Below are 19941 nucleotides of genomic sequence, written 5' to 3'. Positions count from 1 at the left end.
TAATTATTAATGGTCTCTTCGCTATTTCGGCGATTTCAGGTGGCGGCTCGCTCGTTTGCCACCTTGTGATATAAAAAAAGTCTATCCATTCTATTATACCGGGGTAATCTTAATAATAATATAAATGCAAATGTTTAGAAGGATGGATGGATGGATGGATGTTTGTTTGAAGGTATCTACGGAAGGGCTACATGTATCTCTCTGAAATTTGGTATGGATGTAGAACATGGTCTGCAAGAACACATATACTACTTAATATGTTTGTTTTTAATTCCGTGCGGACGGACACGCGGGCGACAGTTAGTTTATAAATGCAGAGTTTAAATACCAAACAATTACAATCTTATTATCAATTCAAAATGTACGTGATTAATCTGTTTTTAAAATTTTAAAGTGATTGTAAAAAAGTAAACTGAAAGCTTTTATTATCTAGTAGAGTGTGCGATTATTATTAGTGAAGTGTCCACAAGTGCAAGTGCAAGTTGCATATCTTTGTGTTATACAAATCCTACTGAAAATAGAGTGTAAGAACTCACTAACGCTACTAACAAACTAATTAAAGCAGCTTAGTTGTATCTACGTCCGATATTAATAATTGATTTTCATCCATTCTAAAAAATATCCAGGATATTTTTAATTAACATTTCGTCATTGATCGCATTGTTTTTGTGCTTCTTTTCATAGAAAATAATTAAAATAACTTTAGAACTGATATCAATATCAATTTAAGCGGCAAATAAAATCTTTTTACTTTGTTTTGTTTTAGATGAAAATGTGCATGAATCATAATGTTGACTTGATCGACACATAATATAGCTGTCTCTGTTTTTTCAAAGAGAATATGAGAGACGACAAAATCTATCAATAAAATTGTCAGAGGTAGTTTTTCCGCCAGTGAAACATCTTTACAACAAAGTTGCAGTGTTCGGAGTGAGAGTGTTGAGTTTCGCGAGGGAGTGTGGACCAGCGAGTCATATCGCCACTTGACACATGGAACCTAACAGTTGTTACATTGCGGATATTAAACAAAATTGTTGTTAGAGTCGCGGTGTGTGGTGGCAAGGGTTGCGCGGGGAGGGTAGGGGAGGGGGGGGTGTCGCACGTGTTTAATCACACATAATGTTGTGTTGTTGGCAATCGGCGGACGCGGGCGGCGGGCGGCGGGCGGCGGCGTCGAGTAGATAATTATAAAAATTACATCGTGTCAGGTACTGACCTGTCAAGTGGGGCTGCGCCGTCGGGCTGTAGGGGCCCTTGATCTGCGGGAAACCTGCGGACGAAGAATTACATTAATTGAGCAACAAACAATTAAGGGCGGCGAGGAATTCCAATTGAAAGTGGCGCGGGGATTTAGTGAGGGCGGGGGCGGGATGCGGGGCGGAGTGCGCGGGGAGGGTGCGGGCTGCGCGCACACAGAATTAACTAATCCGACGAAACGAGACGTTTTTATGTGGACATCGCGTCCCGGCGTCTGGTCGTCCACTGGTGACAGTGATCTTAGCTTCAGTTTAGTACTAAAGTTGCTGATAAAATATAACATGAATTCAATCAATTTTGTATTAAAATATAGAATATAATGCTTAAATGATGTTTTATTTACGTTAAGTAGTTACTTTGTAACAGTAGGTACAATAGTAGCTGAGTTAAGTGGCAGTGTTATTGTCACAACAAAGCACAACACTCAACACAACCACTATGGATACAGACAAAAAATGCGACAATGGAAACAAAACGTCCTCTCTTGTAACTGTCGAAAACGGAAATTCGCATTACACGTCTTTAACAATTAAATTGTGAGTAAAAAGAAAGATAAAAAGAGTAATCGCCATCAGAATATGTTAAATTTAATCTGAAAGGATTTCAGAATTAGGCTATCGATAATACAATCGTCGGTTCTTTGCAGTTCTCAGCGTGCGGTATTCTGCAATATTGACCTGATGATCGCTCCATCTCCTCAGATGTTTGCCTCTCCGCTGTACCGTTTCAAGTATTTTGTTACTAAATAACTCAACAATATGAAAACATTTGTTTATGACAGTTATTTATTCAAATCAAAGATGTACTTATGATGTTTGAACTGATAACTTTTCAAGATGTGAAGCATCGTATGTTAGAGCTCACGTCATTTAAGTCCTCGTATTAAATAGTTTACGTCATTCAATAAGGGCGTCATTTTATTTTGTAATCTCCCTTTATAATTCGTGTTAGAACAAAGCAATTAAAAAATATTTACGTCAAAAGAGGCAGAGCGAGTCACCGATAGATTGTTCTCGATTTAATTGTAAGGCGAAGCTTTCTTAAGCCTATCGGATTTCAAGGGATTAGACAAAAACCAATAGGGACAACAAAAATAGCGCGCTGTAATCGAATCGCCACAGACTAAATCGAATTTCGCAAAGCATAGACAATGCGCGCACAGAACAGGCGAGCATTCATCGCGCGCCGAGGTACGGCGACCCACGCGCTCTATTATCGTTTCAAACACCCGTTCACAATTGTCGTAGAAATTTAACAATATTAAGCGGCAAAAAATACACAATGGTGGCGTAAAGACTTCCTCAATTATGTGCCGAGTGGCGGCTGGGTAAATGTGCGAAGCGAAGCGTGCGACCGAACCCGCGCGCCCCCGCACTTCCCCGCTCGCACGCTGACCGCCGCGGACTTCGTCACTGGCCGCGGAGGGACAGGTGCCCCGATTGGTCATTCACAAAAACATTTCTATACAATATTTGTTCAAGTACCCAATTATGAGTTGTCGCTGCCTAATTGTTATGCTCGTTTCAATCAAGATATGTTTTGTCAAACATTTTGAAAAAATGCGCCTGTGTTAATGACAACGTAAGAGGTACCAACATCTATCTGCACTAAAACGAGTCGATCACACGTGCTGCATAAATATGTTATGTAGTAACTTAATAATTAAGTTTAATATTTAACTTAACAGTTATGGCAGGTAGTTGTTTAAGTTCCTTTACAAATGTTTAAACATGAATGTCTTCTTTTATCATGTCTACCTATATTTAATGTGGTAGGCGTTCCTCCATTCACTTTCAGTTGTCAGTCAGTTTGACGACATCATCAATGGACAAAAAGATGAGTTTTTACAGACAGCTAATGTTAAATTATGCTTTGTATGAGTGCTAATGATTTAAAAGTTGAATAGTAATGTCTGAATAAGTCGCAACTTACAAGAAAACTTCACGCTAGCGGACTACATACTTAACACGTGGTGTAACATATTACTTTCATGTTAAAAATCTATATAGAGCGTGTTGCTTATCGGAACACAATGTGGAAGATTATGCCCGCGGGTGGCTCAGTACCCATTGTCCCATGTCATCCCATTGTGCCCACATTAGCCCTCTTTGCCCACTTTTAGCCCAAATAGGCCCACTTTGCCCACATTGGCTCACTCAACGCGTCAAGTGCGCTGTCGACTTAGCGACTCCTGCGCATCGATAGTCGATAAACTTATTGTTGCGGGGATAACAAAAATAACTATAGGATATACAGCGTTGAGTCAAAATTTTATACAAGATTATAATATGTTAACTGCTTAGTTATTTAGAGTAAAAATGTGTCATTATTAAATATTGTTAAAATAAGTTAAACATAATAACAATTGAAAAACTGTTTTTTATGCTCTCATTTTAATAGCCCTAAAGTATTTAAAAAAACGTCAGATAATCGCTCCAAAAGGCAAATAAATAACTCAAATAGAGTTAAGCAAATAGCACGGTTTGCTTGTACTAACATCTCCACGTGGTGTGTACTCGCACACACACTGGCGCATTCCTCTCTAGGCCAACAATAAATATGTTATCATGAAAGATCCCGCTGCTCTTGTTATGATTATTATCTTTTTAAATTCATTGTTATTAGATGATAAAGTTACAATGTTTTGTTGTTGTCTTATAGAATATATTATTACATTGGAGTAAATAAAACAATTCTGTGCTACTTTGCTATAAACGATAGGAACTAGTTGCCTCATCTGTGGCTCCTGTAGTACATAGCAAAAGTGTCGAGAATGAGTAATAGCTTCATCGTAACATACAAGAGATGAACTCTACAAAAAATACAGTGTCAACGTCTCCATACTTTATGTCAAGGTGTTATAAAGTAAGTAATATGCAAACATAGAGCAGGTCATTAGCGTGTTTGTTGTATGTGCTTCACTTTCACGTCATCACCACATCAGGCACTAACTAATGGAGTGGGCTAGAGTTGGCTAGAGTTGGCTGGAGTTGTTTGGAGTGGGCCAGTCAAAGGCGCAGTTATTAACATATTGCAGTAGTTGTCGCGTGGAGAGCGCTATTAGCCCATCGATACAAAACTGAAGCCTCAGCCGAGCGGCGCGAAAGTGCGGATAAAGGCTTTGTCGGCCGCTAGCCCTCTCGATGGGCGCGAGAGCCCTCGAGGCAGGAGGGCCCTCCCCGGAGCCTCCGAGACGGTCGCGACGTAAACAACAACACGGTACGCTACGCCCGCCCGCAGACTGCACTATTCCGTTTTCTTATCTTACATTACAAAAAGTAAGTTAAGTATTTTCTATCTGACCTAAGTTTTTACTTATCATTTGACAAAATGGAATATCTTTTGTGAATTAATTCATTATATGTTAATTTATAAATACAAATAAAACATTTGTACTTCGGCCTGATTAATATTATTAAAATAAACATTATAATTGTAATGACTGATGAGTTGCACGCGTCTCGACATAAAGCTATAATATCGGATCAATTCATATTTTTGTCCTTTGATACGCAATATTAAAAGTTATATAGTTAGTGATGGCTATCCGTCGGGCGTCAGCTGCGACCCCCCGCGCACCCGCCGCGCACCCCCCGCACCCACCGGTTTGTTTTCACACAAAGGAGCGACTTAATTGAGTCGTCAGTCGGTCGCTTCGTATTGGATTTCAGTTGCTTAATTAATAGAGCCGAGAGGGCCGAGCGACGCGATATCGGCCCTGACTAGTGAAGGTCCGCGTCGTCGGCTCTCCAATGTCCGCTGACTAATTTATTGATTAACTTTCGAATTGAGAAGCTGCGGGCTTCATTTAGAAACAGATGTAGATGTGACAACATCTCAACATCGAGAAAACCTTTTTCCCCATTAATTAGGTCACTTACATTAATGTAATTCACTAGTATTTACACACTGCATACAGAACATTAGGGAACTACCACGAGCTTCCTACGGGCACCACGTCGTCGACCGCGCAGCGCGTATAAAGGCAATAAATTAATATCCAATCGGCAGCCGAGGGTCGGTTAATTGAACCTGGCTCCGGCGTGCTCGTAATCCGCGAGGAATGCGCGCTGCACCGCCGCGCCCGCCGAGCCCTGACCCCCGCTCGGTGCTTACTGCATCCCGGTGTGCCGCTAGGGAGGGGTCTCGCTTAACCGGAGGCTGCTAAACTCTAATGCTCGGTGCTATTTCAATTACTGGCTCGCCCTCCGCATTTCGCGGCTAATCCGTTAACAAAAGATCTCTTATAATTCGAGACACCCGCAACGCGCGGGGCAATTGAAATTTTATTGCGGTCGCCTCTCGCCGCCGCCGCCCGCTTGCCGCCTGGCCGCACCCGCCTGCCGCTGCGCGCCTCTGCTTTACTTCCTAATAGAAAAGGAATTCCTCGACACAGCGACCTCGCTATTGTAAAGCCAACACGCGATGATTAAATTCTGAAATGTACTTTTCTTCTGAGCCTAATAAGAAGTTATAAATAAATCAAACGAGAATGGACTACATTAATAGACGACGCGATTCCTTACATAGTAGCTGAGATTGGTAAATTTTAAATAAAAACTTTAAAATTAACGTATTTTCTTAATTGTGCGACATAAGAACCTAAACTGCATTTTTTGCAAATAGCATATGACATAATGACAAGGAAAATATGTTATTTTTCTTAAAAGAAAACTGCGACAGTTATAAGCGTGTGCGGTTCTGTGTGTAAACTCGTTGGCTGTTCCGAGCTATTGAGTTATTGTTACAATTATCACCGCGCGTCAGTGTCGCGGCCGCACAATGGCGACAAAGCGAAGCTACGGCAAGAATAATCCCATTCATTCGCTAATTCAGTTGTAAAGAGTGGCGTAAGGCGTCACAGAGGGCGCCTCGGAAGTGTCACGTAACGTTACACTGTGCATGGGTATACGGCGACGCCTGGCGGAGGCGGGCGTGGTGTGTCCGCTGTCACAACAAGGTGACAGATGCATAATGTAACACAATGCAAGGGTTGACGACGACATAGGAGTACTTTGACGACCCGCCGTGCCGCCACTAATGCGCTTCCATTACATATTGTAATTTGGATTCTTGTCGTTTAGATTTGCGCGCACCTGAGCACATCTGCCAGTCGGAATCGGCACAGGGACACCGCCATCTGGTGACATTATTAGGAGATAACTGATTAAGAATTTAAGTTAAAGTAGGTAGTAGTCGAGTGTGTGCAGTGTGCGGAGTTATGTGCTTGTTTACATATATACATCTCTGGGGATAGTGCGGTGTGCGGTGCTCCTGTTGTGTGTGCTCGCCCCGCGCCAACCTCGCTATAGCCCTACGTACTAATCACTGTCTACTGCCTACCCTACAATATGTGGCTGTCAATGGAGAGACAATTCTCTCGGCTATGAGCGGTCAGGGCTAGGGCGCGCCACTGACAAATATTTTACCACTTATTTTAAACACACAATTTAGGGCAATAATTCCAGGTTCGCCGATCTGACAAAAGCTGCGAGGCTCGACGTCTCACCGAGGCCTTGGGTACTTTATGCCCGAATCATTGTCGGGGAGTGAACGTGTACAATTATATTCTTTAATTCTGACAGTGTAGAGTTCAATTCTCTTCGAAGCTCTAGAGATGAATTGTTTCACAGAATTTTGAGGCCTATCAGTGGAGAAATAAAGTGCTATCTTCGTTGTGTGTTTGTTGAGAAAGCAGCCGCGGGCAGCGCGCCTTAGTGATGCGATTTTCAATTAACGTACTCAATTATAAATGTAAATTAGTGACACCGACACCCCTCCCCTCCCCCCCGCACACCCCGCACACCCCGCTCCTGGCACATCTCTCGCTACTCGACAGCGGCGTTGTTTGCCGACTGAGATGTCCGATCATATTATTATAATTATATGTATTACAACAATTTGATATGTTAATTATCATAATAGAACGCACCGCGCAATGACAACAACAATCAAAACGCTTTAATTAATCATTGATTAAATATTATTCAACAGGAGATGGAAATGTGCTGTGTGTGTGTGTGTACATCGCATTTAAAAAAGAAACACTTTTATCGTTATTTTATTACTTATTGAAGTGTGCACATTTGTGTTGTTAAAGGCTGGATAGTGATCACGGCTGCTCGTGCTCTGCTCACAACTATGTACATACATCCTACAACTCTTAACAACACTGTTATATTGAGCGATAGTGATTAGTGGATTTACGTTTGAATCCTAATCCAATTTTTTTACAAATCTATGATAAATATTGTATGTATGTCAAATATAATTCATTTTAATCTTGACACAAGAGCGACTTTCGGTGTAGACGAGACGCCTAATTGGAATGTTGTAATTGGATGTAACGACAACTAAATATTGAAACCAATTACTGGCACAAAAATATTTTTTTTCACGACGACATTAAAATAATAATGTGAATGTGTGAGTGCGTCGCGGACACATCACTAGCGGCGGCAGGGGGCTGCGGCGGGGGGCGGGGGAGGGGTCGAGCAGTGTTAATAGCAGGCAGTTAGGGCTCTTTGTGCTACGTGTGAAGTGAGCACTAGGGCACACGAGGCCGTGCGCCCACTAGCACTGAGCCGCCGCGCTCCCCGCTAGCCCCCTGCGCGCCCCGCCTGCCCGGCAGCGTCCCCCGCGCTCCCGCTCCGCGGCTCCTGCATGGCTGGTGGAGAGATCGCGCGAAACCCGTTTATCGCGACCTACCCGTTTCCTGCGAGCGCGACACGGGTGCACGCTGCGAGCATCGTCGCTACTCGGGACGTAAACGAAACGAGTGAAATTAGACTTCTAACGTAAGCAGATAAATGTGAAACTGCGACGGCGAGCGTTGCGACGGTGTAGGAAAGTTGTCCGGCAGGCGCGGGCGGGCGAGCGCGCGGCCGCTGCACGCGCCGCGCCGCCAGCGCTTCCGGAGGAGGGAACTAGATTGTTCTTGGTCTAATTTGGTTTGGTTAGAGCGCGGCGACGCTATCGAGAGCACTTTATACAGTTTACATAAACAAGTCGCGTGTGCGGAGGTAGAGCGGAGCGGGGCCGGGGCCGGGGCCGGGGCGGCCGTGCCTACGGTACTATGTTATCATTACGGTTCACTTTGATATTGAGTAAATGCCTTACGATGGAAGATATATTTTGTAGAAAAGTTTGAAAAGCAAACGAAAACCATAAAGCAGATACTCGTATAGAGAAGTGACGTCGCTCGACGAGATAATAAAAATAGATAATCATGATAATATAATTCTATCGAGGTAAAACCATTAGCCATATGAATGCACGAAGAAGTTCGGAAACTATAATACATAAGTATGTAACGCGCTAACAACAACTGTGTACATTATTAGGTAGAACAACAGACTGGGAAAATTAAAGGAGATTGCAAGATTACTGGCAAAACAAGTCGGTTGGCAGGCAGGGGGCCAGGGGGCCAGGGGCCCGGGGGGCGGGGTGCGGCATCTGCCCCACATCATGCCTTCTCTTTTGTCTTGTCATTAGGCTTCAGTTCACAGATTTGTTTGTTTCCAAATCTATTATTATTTTTAACAAAATTCGCTCTTTGACAGTTAATTCTTTGTTCAAACTCACTTTTTTTTTCAAAATCATATAAAAAAGTCAAAGTTGGCATTTTTATGTTTGATTTCATAGTTTTCAGAGGTTATTGTATTATTACACGGTAAGATAAATAAAAGTACTGATATTTAAATTAAATCAAAGTCATTATAATAATAATACAAATGCTATAAAAAAAATTGTACCACGAAGTAAATACACGGGCTCTGTATACTGCTTTAGGGGTGAGGACTGGGGGTGGCGAAGCAGAGGCGCAAGGGGTGCGCGCGGGCGGGAGTGACATCTCGCGCCTCGAGAAAACGATAAAAAAACCAATTGGCATTCAGCCGGCGGCGACGAGCTTTGATGTCCTCTAAACAAAGTGATACATCCCGCCACGCCGAGTACCTTCAACCTAGTTAACCAGACCCGGTGGAGTCGCTGCAAGCGAACTTAGCCCTTCCGGCTTTTTGTTACGATCGCTTGTCGTACTCCGGATTAAATGCAATTTTAGGCTACAATTATTCTGGGGCCCCGGTAGATTTCCTCAAGGAGTGCTACCCACTCCGAGAATGACACGTGGGTACAAAACGGTGTCATTAAATGCACCTCACTGACTCCATTCGCCTTCGATATGCGTCAAATTGACATGATATTAAATATTCACATGCGCTTTATATAATTATAAATAATAGTTAAGTTCTTTGCCACGATCTAATTTTACTGCTCACTCTCCAACACGAGGTAAAGTTCGCTACAATCTCCCAGGTGGGTAATCTCAGTTGGATGCGAGTGATAAAGTCGCCTTTACTTTTATGTTTACATTTTAATCTGAAGTTTATTTTGTAATTCCATTGCATTCTTGTTCACTCTCAAAAGGTTCACATTTACTAAAACATTCATTTTGTTCTCAGTAATTGCCTTTATAAATTCTTAACAAAAAGCTAAATAAATTAATTAACTTATTTAAATAAATCAAGACGTTGCACGAAATAGCTGGAATACAATCTATTGCTTTAACGTGTTGAGGAGTGTAAAGCGGTTCTTTTCCCTCCAATTTAATGAGGAACTCTAAACATTTGCCGAATTACCAGGGCTAATGGAATGAAGCAGGGCGCGCTCAATTATCTGCCGCACGGGACCCGTGTCCCGCGTTCATCTTACGACTAATTACGTTGCGGAGTCGTCACTGAGTCGGCGCGCTATCGTTGTCGTGTAACACGAAGATTTACACAGACTTTGTACAGAAGACAAAAAAAAGTAATTAAAAAAAATACAATCACAATTCAATGAGATCTGTTTCAAATCACTAAGAAAACATTTATCGTTACTGTTTCGGACAGTTTGCATAAGAAGTAAGTACGTGACTTAATCCCTTTACAGGAGCGGACACTGCGCGCTGCGAGGCCGGTTTCTATCTCTTTGTCTTCCTCTTTTGTCCGCGCGTTCGCAGTTCGCACGCATCGCATCGCCTTTTTTTTAAACACGCATATGACATGAGACTATGGGACTGGAGCAATCTGACGGATTCATAGACTCGCTTATGTTGTATTATAAGCGATGTTTTAGATAGGAGAGAGTGGATAACATTGACACCATTTCTATATAATGCTGACTAGACGTCTCGTGTCCGATGCAGGCGGTGGCATCAGTCCCGGACACAGCAACTGTGTCACAGCAGTATGTCGTGCTAAATATATTACTATGAAAACAACTTTTTAAAATTTGTAGGACTCCATTATAGATGATGTAATATTTAACCTTGGCGCTTGATGACTGTTCTTTGAAGTTATTTCATAAGAAAGTAGAGTCTGAGCAACAGAATAATTAGAATATAAAATAGACAATTAGAGCAATAAAAACATTAGAGCAACAGAGCGCACTTAGAGTTGGTATTCTTACTCGCATACCGAGATTAGTTTCGTTCGCTTGAATGATTGTTATTGATGTAATAAACTTCTGTTACTGAACGTTTTTGCAATAAATTGCATAATGGAATAATTATTAAGACAATTCTTATTGTAAGTTAATGTTTTAATTTGTGAGAGTTGAACAAGAACGTCGCTGAGGGCCGGCAAAGGGCCAGCGGGCGGGTAGACGTGTCGCCTCTGCAGGTTAATTAACAATGAGAGGCTACGGCTTCCCGCCTCCCACCTCACACCCGCGACACCTGGCCACCCTCCGCCCCGAGAGCCTCAATATAACCTGAAAGAACATCTTTCTTTCGGGCGTCTGCAGGCCGCGGCTACGTCACCCTGCCGCGCCGCCGCTCGGACGACGACAGTTTGAGCCGCTGTAATCAGGAGTCAGAATGATTTGTGTTCATCTCAATTTTGTGATTTGAACCTATTATAATGAGTAAAAATAGGGCGTCGTGTATGTAATGCATAACAAATATACATAGAATTATCATGAAATATGCCAATTGACAATTCCGCTATCGAAAGCGGTCGAGTGGGGCAGCAAACATTTAGCGCCATGTGGCGAGGCGAGGCGAGGCGAGGGCTTAGAACCTTCAGCGGCCGCAATTACTGCCGCCCTACATCCTCAGGGCGCGTCATTACGCACTCGGCGCGACGAGCCTCGAACAAAACCAATGGCCATCGCGCCTCGTTTCGAGCCTGCATCTTCGACCCCGCGCTACTCAACAACACACGCCTCTTCTAAGCATTATCCAACATACCACAGCCTCCCCCCCCCCGCCACAACTTTTCCAGTTTCAAGACATCGTAAAATATCGTGCTTAAGAATTGAGTTAATAATAGAAATTAAATTGTGCAAATAACACGGGAAGTGTGGAGAATATGTGATGTGTGTGTTTGAAAAATGATTTCAATTGACACGTACATGATGTCGTTTACAGATACTAATTAAAAGTACAACATCTGCAAGTCGACGTATTACTATAAAACGTCATAGAAGAATTATATACAGTGTTATTTTTATCTGAAATCATTTGTAACCTTACTTTATGAATCGTTCATATCTTTCGATCAACGTAATTGATTAAATTTAGTTATGGCAACAAAAATCTATACTGTTATTGAATTTGCATAAAAATTAAATGTAACGGGACCTCGTCCTCGGCAAAACATGAATCAAAACGCACATCTACTTTTGTGTTACAACACTCATATTGACACAGAGATAGCAAACTAACAAATAACATAATATGCAATGTGATATCGGCCAGTTGGAGAGCGCTACTCTACAGCGACGCACACATATATATATATACATAATATCTGCATCATAAAATTTCCATAATGATAACATTAAATACGTCATTGTAAATAAGCGCCCAATTTATATTCAGCCGGGAGCATTATGATAATGGTGGAAGTCACGGGAGGGTGCGGGAGGCGCGCCCTCTGGCGGAGGGACGCCGTTTGATGAACTGAGCCGTTGCCAAAAAGCTAAGTTTTATTAGAGTTCTTACGTAATAGCTCGGGAATGATTTAATTGAAACGTTCCTTGTCTAGCGACGCGGCTCCGACACCGACCTATCCTTTCTTACAACTTAACATGACATTTATCTTTTTAACTGGACGATATCATATGTATTATAGCTCTCTTACTCATATACGCGTGAGAAAACATCTCGTAATCACAAATTTTACAAAAAACGTCAAACAATATTGTGTTGTCTGCAGTTTATGATTTCTTTTGTGTCCAGTTATTACATTCGCTGCAACTGCAATACAACAAAACGTGGCAACTTAGAACAGCTTAGTAGATATTTTTTATCTATACAAAATATTATATAGAGTACGGTACTTCTTGGTAAAAGAACTTCCTATTGGTGAAACAATTTTAAAATCGGATCAGTAGTTTTGATATCAGAGAATATGAATAATGTTTTTTTCTGATCGGAACACAAGAGATTCTAACTGGAATGTCTAGATGTTGAGAAACAAAACAACAAGTTGCAAAGCGAAGAGGTGAGAGGAGGGGAGGAGTAGAGCGGCCCGAAACGTACTACAAATATTCTGATGTTTCCTGCCGCAGTTACACTACTTTGCAAAAAAACTGATTCCGCGGGAAATCTCGCGCCTCCGTGAGGTCGAGTGTCCTCTATTATTGTTATCGTACCGCGCACTCCGATATAAACTCTACAGCAAATACTTTAAAATTGCAATTCCCTCGCTGGTAAAATAGTTTCGTTTTCAGGCTAATTAGAGACTAGGGAAGTGGTCGTTGCGAGCAAACGAATTTCAGCTCTAATGCGCGCCGACACGTTGCTATTGGAATTTATTTTGGCGTGAAACGCGTTTGTTCGTTCGATAACTAGAAAAAATACTATACCATTTGTTTGTTATTTCGTGTTACTTTTTCTCATTTTGTTTTTTCTTTAATTAACAAATGAAAGCACCCGATGACCTGCCGGGTGGTGCGGGCCGCGGGTGGGGAGACGCCCCCCCCCCTCAACAATATGCTAGTGTCGCGGACAAGTGACGATTTTGACAACACTCTTAACACAAGATCATATTAATACTAACTTCATTTAAACCAGTACCTATATCTGCTTTCCCTTAATTTATATGTAAAAATGCAAACTTTACTAATAGATTTATCCCAGTTGTAAAGTTATGGAAATCAAGTCAGCTCAAGGAAATACATTCTGTACGAGGAAAAAAAACTTTGAAATGAAGTTATAGAACCGGATCTACCGTAAGATTTGTTCAGGATTCTGTTACATTTGGTAACGTGTAACAACCATCAGCGAGTATCGCCGGCACTAACGAGCGAGCCGCCAGGTGACAGGAGGAGGTGACAATGGCGAGACAGGTAATTAAATATATGTAGGTCGTGCGGCGAGCAGCGCCGCGCGGCGGCACCTAGTCTCGGGAAACTAGCTATTAGTGGCGGCTGTCGCTTTGTGCGGAGGTGTCGAGCCGAGCACTCTCACCGTGCCCCCCCCACCCCGCGCCCCGCGCCCCGCCGCCCTGCACCACCCGCCTCCCCCTCGATCCCGCACCGCTGTCAGCGTGCGACGCGACTAATTGCAGAACAAATCTTTTCCTTTTGAAGATAGCGAGACAATTTGCACACGCGAGGCTTTCGGAGCCGCGCTGCCGCCGCGGGCCCGGGTTAAGGCCTCGCGGTCCCGCTGGCTCGGAGCCGCCGAGGCTGGGCCGTTCGCCGCGTCGGTGCGGATTCGACTTCATTTAACACTGTAAGCGGAAACAAAGGTCGGAGGCAGGTGGCGCAATAGTAATTATCAGTAGTGACTAAGATTAGGTCGATGTCGAGGTGATGACGGGGCGATGACGGTGTGACGCCGGAGCGTTGGCGATGCCCATGGCGATGGCGAGGACAAAAACGAGGTGTCAGAGCACAATGGCTGCCGCAGCGGTGCTCGCGCAATCGATCTCACGCTCCTTGCCCGCGAACAATGCGCGTCTCGCTGCAGCGCGGCAGCGGCGTGGCGGCGGCGCGGCGGCGGAGCGGCGGGCGCGGGAGAGCTGCCGGTAATTCCTCATCTCCGCACCATTCGTATGGCATACAGCATCGAGCAGTTGTTTTCTCGTTCGCATAACGAGCGCGGCTAATATCCCCGCGCTTCACACCTACGCGAAAACACTCCCCGCGAGCCGCGAAGCGCGACACAACCGGCCCAAGGCACGGACGGTGGTCGGCGGGCGGCGGGCGGCGGGCGGCGGGCTGTCTGTACACTTCCTGCCTAGATGCAAGCTAACATGTGTTCGGAAAATAAATCACATAAAGCTTAATATTTGCATAAAACGTACCTGAGCTTTTTATTGTAGAAATTATTCAAAGTTGGCGTTGGTTTTTGTTTGTATATATTCCAAAGTATTATATTATTGAGTACTTGATATAGTTATTTTGATGTCAAATAAAAGTAAAACTAAATTTAGAAACAACATACATTTAACTACAATCGCGACCTCTTATGAATTAATCCGTCGCTTAACAAACTGGTTCCGCGGCGAAGGGTTAACATGGGCGTATGTGTGTGCGTGTGTGTTTGTGTGCGCGTGTGTGTGCGCGTGTGTGTGCATACGTGCGGCGTGCGTGTGTGCGTGACGGAACGGAGAGCGGTTGCGAACCAATACCCGACAACCGTTTCGGGTAAGGCCGGACGTCCAGCGCGCGGTGGCAGCGCTGTTACTAGCCACTACAGTTTTCGAAAAAAACTTTTAATACGACAGTAGCGATGTACCACCAGACCAGTATGTAAGATAACTGTAAATGTACTCGTTGAAATTCGGAGTTCTCTAAATTATATTCGAGTTTCTGTGAAAAATTATGTATACTTTTTAATTTGATAGATAATGTCATAATGTTTTTTTAAGGACTACATTTTGTGTGCACATGTCTTAATTTGATTTCTAAAATGCTGAAGTTGTATTGCATCTAACTAACTGAACTCTGAACTTGAGTGAGCGACAGAGAGAGAGAGACAGAGAGAGAGAGAGAGAGAGAGAGAGAGAAAGGCAAAAGTCTTAATATGACGAAACACATTTTTACTTAATTTTTTAGATTTTTAGGGCATATAAACCTGTTCTTATACTTGGTTTGGAGACATAGGTTTTACACTGTTTTCATTAAATTTGTAAAATAAGATAATTCCTGTTCTTAGTTTTCTTTAGTATATAATGTAGTTACAAGTACAAGACATTAAATCTTTGACTTCACTTGACTTGGTGTGATGACACAAGTAAACAAACCCGCTGTGGGCGGCGAACATCACAGCATTATAACTGTTATACAGACTTGCCTTTCCATCCTCGATCTCTTATCGAGTTTAAATAATCAAATAAAAGATATTTAACATACTTTTGGTAATTGATTTCGCATCAATTCAGGATCAGATGACATGGAGGGGGGAGGGGTGGGGGCTGCCAGGGGACGAGGTATGAGCAGGCGTGATAATCTTGCACTCGAGTAATATGTTCCCTGGCCGACATTCCCGAGGGATCGATACGGTCCCAGGCACAGTACAGTCCCCCCGAAGTCCGGGGGTCGGGGCTTCGCAATGTTTTGGTGGGTACCGGCCGCTTAATCGTCGCGAGTAAGTGTGTTATTAATAGAATAAATGTTAATCAAAAAAATATGGTTAAGTTATAGTAAAAGCAAAAGCATCGTTTTCGTTCGTGTGTATATGTCATGGCATAGCTTACACGTACATATTGGTGCGAGACTTAGCTCGTGACACAGCGAGTGACACAATTTACTCCTCTCCGGACTTTAATACACATTCTACTATTTATCATTATCAGACCCCAGACCTCAGACTACTATTCAAATATTTATTGAGTACCTGTTACGCAATCAAGGCTAACATGCCCTTCACAACGAACACTGGCAGCAGAACTACGGGGACACGCCGCGTCCCCGCCGCGGTCTCCCCGGGACGAACATTATGAGAACCGAAATGGTATTTAAGCGAGTGACCGCTGGCAGGCTGTGCGGATATCAGCTAACCTTTTATCCGCTGCGGGGCCGCGCTCGAATGCCGCTTTGTGCCGCATTGTGCGCGCACAAAGCACCATTCGGCGAGGTGTCGGCCCCGAGCCTCCGACTGTCTTGTCTTTGCTCAGCAGTACAAAGCCATGTTTTGTGCACCACTTTGTGAGGTGTCGCTGATTGTGTTTGACGTGTGCTTACGTACCCCTCATCCCCCCCCCCCTCATCTCACATCGCCTCTTTATTATTCCATTATGGGTTTTTTGCTTCTCTCATTTACGGTACTCGGCCGGAGGCTTTTCATTAAAGCCTAAATACGCGTTTTCTAATTCATCTCTTAAAAAATGTTATCCATCGAAAATGTTTGTTCATTAGTTGCTTGAATCTATACGAATAGAGTAGATTCCGATTATTTGCCACATTAAACATTATTCACAATGAAGTGCTTACTTCCTAAGACGTCAATAATGCGCTGATTCACTTCAGGAACGACCACGCACCTAATCCAGTCCAAGGTTCCATTTGAAAAATATCTAACGGTCAAAGTAAAATGTAATGAAAGTGCACTTTACTCAACTAAACTATTGGTCGATGAACTAATTTATTGGTAGGCTAGTTACACGAGTGCATTGGGGTCGGCGGGTCGTGTTGGGTACGCGGGGGGCGCGCGGGGGGGCGCAGGGGGCGCGCGGGGGGTGAGGAACAATGCGCTGCGGGCGGCGCGCGCGCATTGTTGCACTCCTACCCCCCTCTTTGCTCCAGCGTTTGAGTTTCGGTATTATTTTAAATTAGCATCTAATACCACATCAAACCTTTTAGAACTACGCACATACATAAAAACATATTGGAAATATAAATCTTTAGTCTTCTAGCATATTATAAGAACTACTCTTTGTTTTAGCAGTTGCTTAGTCAATCAGTCCGACGGTTTGTGGATATTGCCAGATATAATTGCTACGAGTTAATTATCTGGTCGAGACCTGCATGTGTAATTTATAGCCAATAATAAATATCTTATTATAAGAACTTATAACATATTATAATAATTTTGAACATCAAATCATCCGACGATTCTTATAAAAGGTTGTAAATTTTGGTTTAACGGTGTATTTTGATGTGTTAATGTCCTAACTGGAGAAGAGTTTCCGGGTACATACAACATTGGAAGTGTTTAGAGGAGGCACACTGAAGTAAGAGACATAATTACAACTCACCGGTTTATGTCACTTTTTTAATTTCATTGTATTTTTATTTCGTACTGTTTTAACTTCAAACTTTAATTTCCGAATAAAGGGCTTTTATTATATTTGAATGTTAGCGATAAAGTGTTAAATTATCTTTTAAATTAGATAAGCGAAATTGATTTTGATATTAACGTTAGATTATTCTGTAGTCTACATTTATGCCTATTATTTGTCTACGTAAGAAATAGAAAGAAAAGTGCAGCGTCATTCAAACAATAATTTTACAATGTCTTCCAACTATCATCTATTCTAATTATAAAGGGGTACACGATGTCTGGAAACAATAAAACTTAAAACAACAAATCTAGCCTATTCTATGCCGAAAATCCTAACTGAACTGCGAAGCAATGCTTTAGTAAACTTATAGGTCTCTAATACCTATATTGATTTTCATTTAATAGAAGCTTCGACTATGATTCGCAAAGTTCTGTACTATTTATTGATGGACTGGTGCAGCAAGTCTTAGCACATAACCATAAAAACATTAGAGATTGTTTTAATTACATTATTAGCTTGAACATATGTCTACCATTTTAACCTACGGTGAAAAAAAACATTACCACAAATTATGATTATTTAATCTTGATAAATACAGAGAACTAATTAAAACATACTTTTTATAACCACAATGACGCACCGGCGTTCAAACGGTTAAAACTCATATTTAAGTAAAATGTGTCTTACTGTTTTTTTACAGTGTTAGAGTAAATCTTTGTGTTTTTTTTACAACTATGTATCTTATTCTATGTTCGTGTTTCCTACAACTACAGTAAATACTTTATATCATTTCTACCATTATTTGATGTGGCTTTTAATTATTATAAGCGATTTTTTTCTGCTTTTTATCATTTTCTAGTAATTCCGGGAATTAAGTAAACTAATTAATTAAAAATGTAATAATGTAAACAAGTTTCAATGAATAGCAGAGAATTTTAAAGAATGTTGTAAAAAACCAACTTAAATAAGGCTCTGCAAAAGATGTTTTAAAAATATTTACAAGAATAATTCGTATCAAATCAGAATAATGTATTTAAATAATTAAATTTTTTAAATGCTGTTAATAAATTTTGTACAAGAAAATTCTTATTGGAATTGTGACGGAACATTGATTTTCTTTTCCTCTCAAACGTCATAACCTTAAGTTTGCGATGTTTCAATATTTTATGAAGAAAGGAAATAATTATTAATAGTTATTATAACAATTTCCCATTAAAATTAAAATTTAACATATAAATGTGTGCAATATATTGTTGAATATGTTCCGGAGTGAGGTCGCGCGGAGTGATGCCGCCGACGGCCGCGTGCTGCAAATCTACTCTCTATGTCTATGTCTCTACTAATGCCTGTTCTTTTTTTAAAATAATCTTTTTAATCGTTTAAAATGTAATCAAAATATACCGCATAGTTAAATATTTATTATTTAGTTAATTATCAAAAGAAATTTTTAGTAAATAACTTAATCAAGGCAAAGTTAAATAAGAAAATGTTGTGTAAAAATATTATTTAAATTCATAAATTTTAAGAAACCTTAAGTTAGTTGCTTTAAGTAATTTCTATCTATTCTATATATAAAACTACATGTCAGAAGAAAACATAAGTTGTGTAACACGCACAATGATCCTGTTTAAGGTGTATATTATTTTCAACTGCGTAGTAACTTAGGCAAACAATAACGATTTAGGTTTATGCGTTACATATCACTTTCTAAACATTTAATATAAGTAATAGTTAAGTATGTAAGTATAGGTTTGGTAAGAACATTCCGTTGTGTTAGTAGACATAAGTAATCATTCATCATATACAATATTCTCACGACAATGTGCAAAGTGAGTTGTAACTCCTACAGAACGAGAATGTCAACAAAGTATTATACATATGTGTCATAACTTTGCAGCAACATTTATAACTAGTAACCAAACTTGGAGATATTATATCAGATGTGCCTATGACTTGTGAGAGGCAATGTTTGAACAACGGGAACGGAATGCTCACAGCAGCTAAATGATCTTTTTATTTATAAAATGTAAGCTGATCTTGGATTTAGTTTGATTCCGTACGAATGCATGGTCCCAGCGAGTGTGAGTGTGTCAGGGCTCGCCAGCGGAGCGCGCCAGCCTGCCAGCCGTAAGCGCTTTGTGCCGCGCCGGCAGTAACCGGAGCCGAACGCGCACAAAGCGCCCCCCTCGACCCTCACACGCGCGCTAATTATGGCACAAAGCTCGCAAGGTCTTTTGTCCTGAGTAGCGCGCACTCCTCGAGGCCGCTCTGTCTTCTACAGCTTTCGCTTAAGCTTTTTCTTATTGGAATTTTCCGGAAGAGACTGATTCAATCAGGAGTGGTTGGAAGACAAGGCACCACCGAGTGTTTCAAGAACTAGGCTAAGGTTGGACTCACCGGGCGGCGCGTGCAGCATAGGCGGGCCGGGCAGGAAGGCGGCGGCGACCGCGGCCTGCGCGTTAAA

The 19941-nt window shown here is 41.9% G+C and overlaps 1 protein-coding gene across 2 annotated transcripts in view; it reads right to left on the bottom strand.

The window, feature by feature from the left end:
• The window catches only part of LOC106121635 (visual system homeobox 2), a 70579-nt gene extending 50644 nt beyond the window's left edge, over positions 1–19935 (bottom strand). For both annotated transcript variants that reach the window (XM_013317354.1, XM_013317355.1), the window contains exons 1-2: positions 19875–19935; positions 1217–1270 (exon numbers count right to left, since the gene is read on the bottom strand). In XM_013317354.1, the coding sequence (XP_013172808.1) occupies positions 1217–1270; positions 19875–19893 (73 nt within the window). In that variant the 5' untranslated portion in view covers positions 19894–19935. The remainder of the gene's footprint in view (positions 1–1216; positions 1271–19874) is intronic.
• Between the last annotated feature and the right edge of the window lie 6 nt (positions 19936–19941).

The sequence above is a fragment of the Papilio xuthus genome, unplaced genomic scaffold, assembly GCF_000836235.2.
Source record: "Papilio xuthus unplaced genomic scaffold, Pxut_1.1 DF826938.1, whole genome shotgun sequence".
Lineage (NCBI taxonomy): Eukaryota > Metazoa > Arthropoda > Insecta > Lepidoptera > Papilionidae > Papilio > Papilio xuthus.
This window is presented reverse-complemented; position numbering and strand designations above follow the sequence as displayed.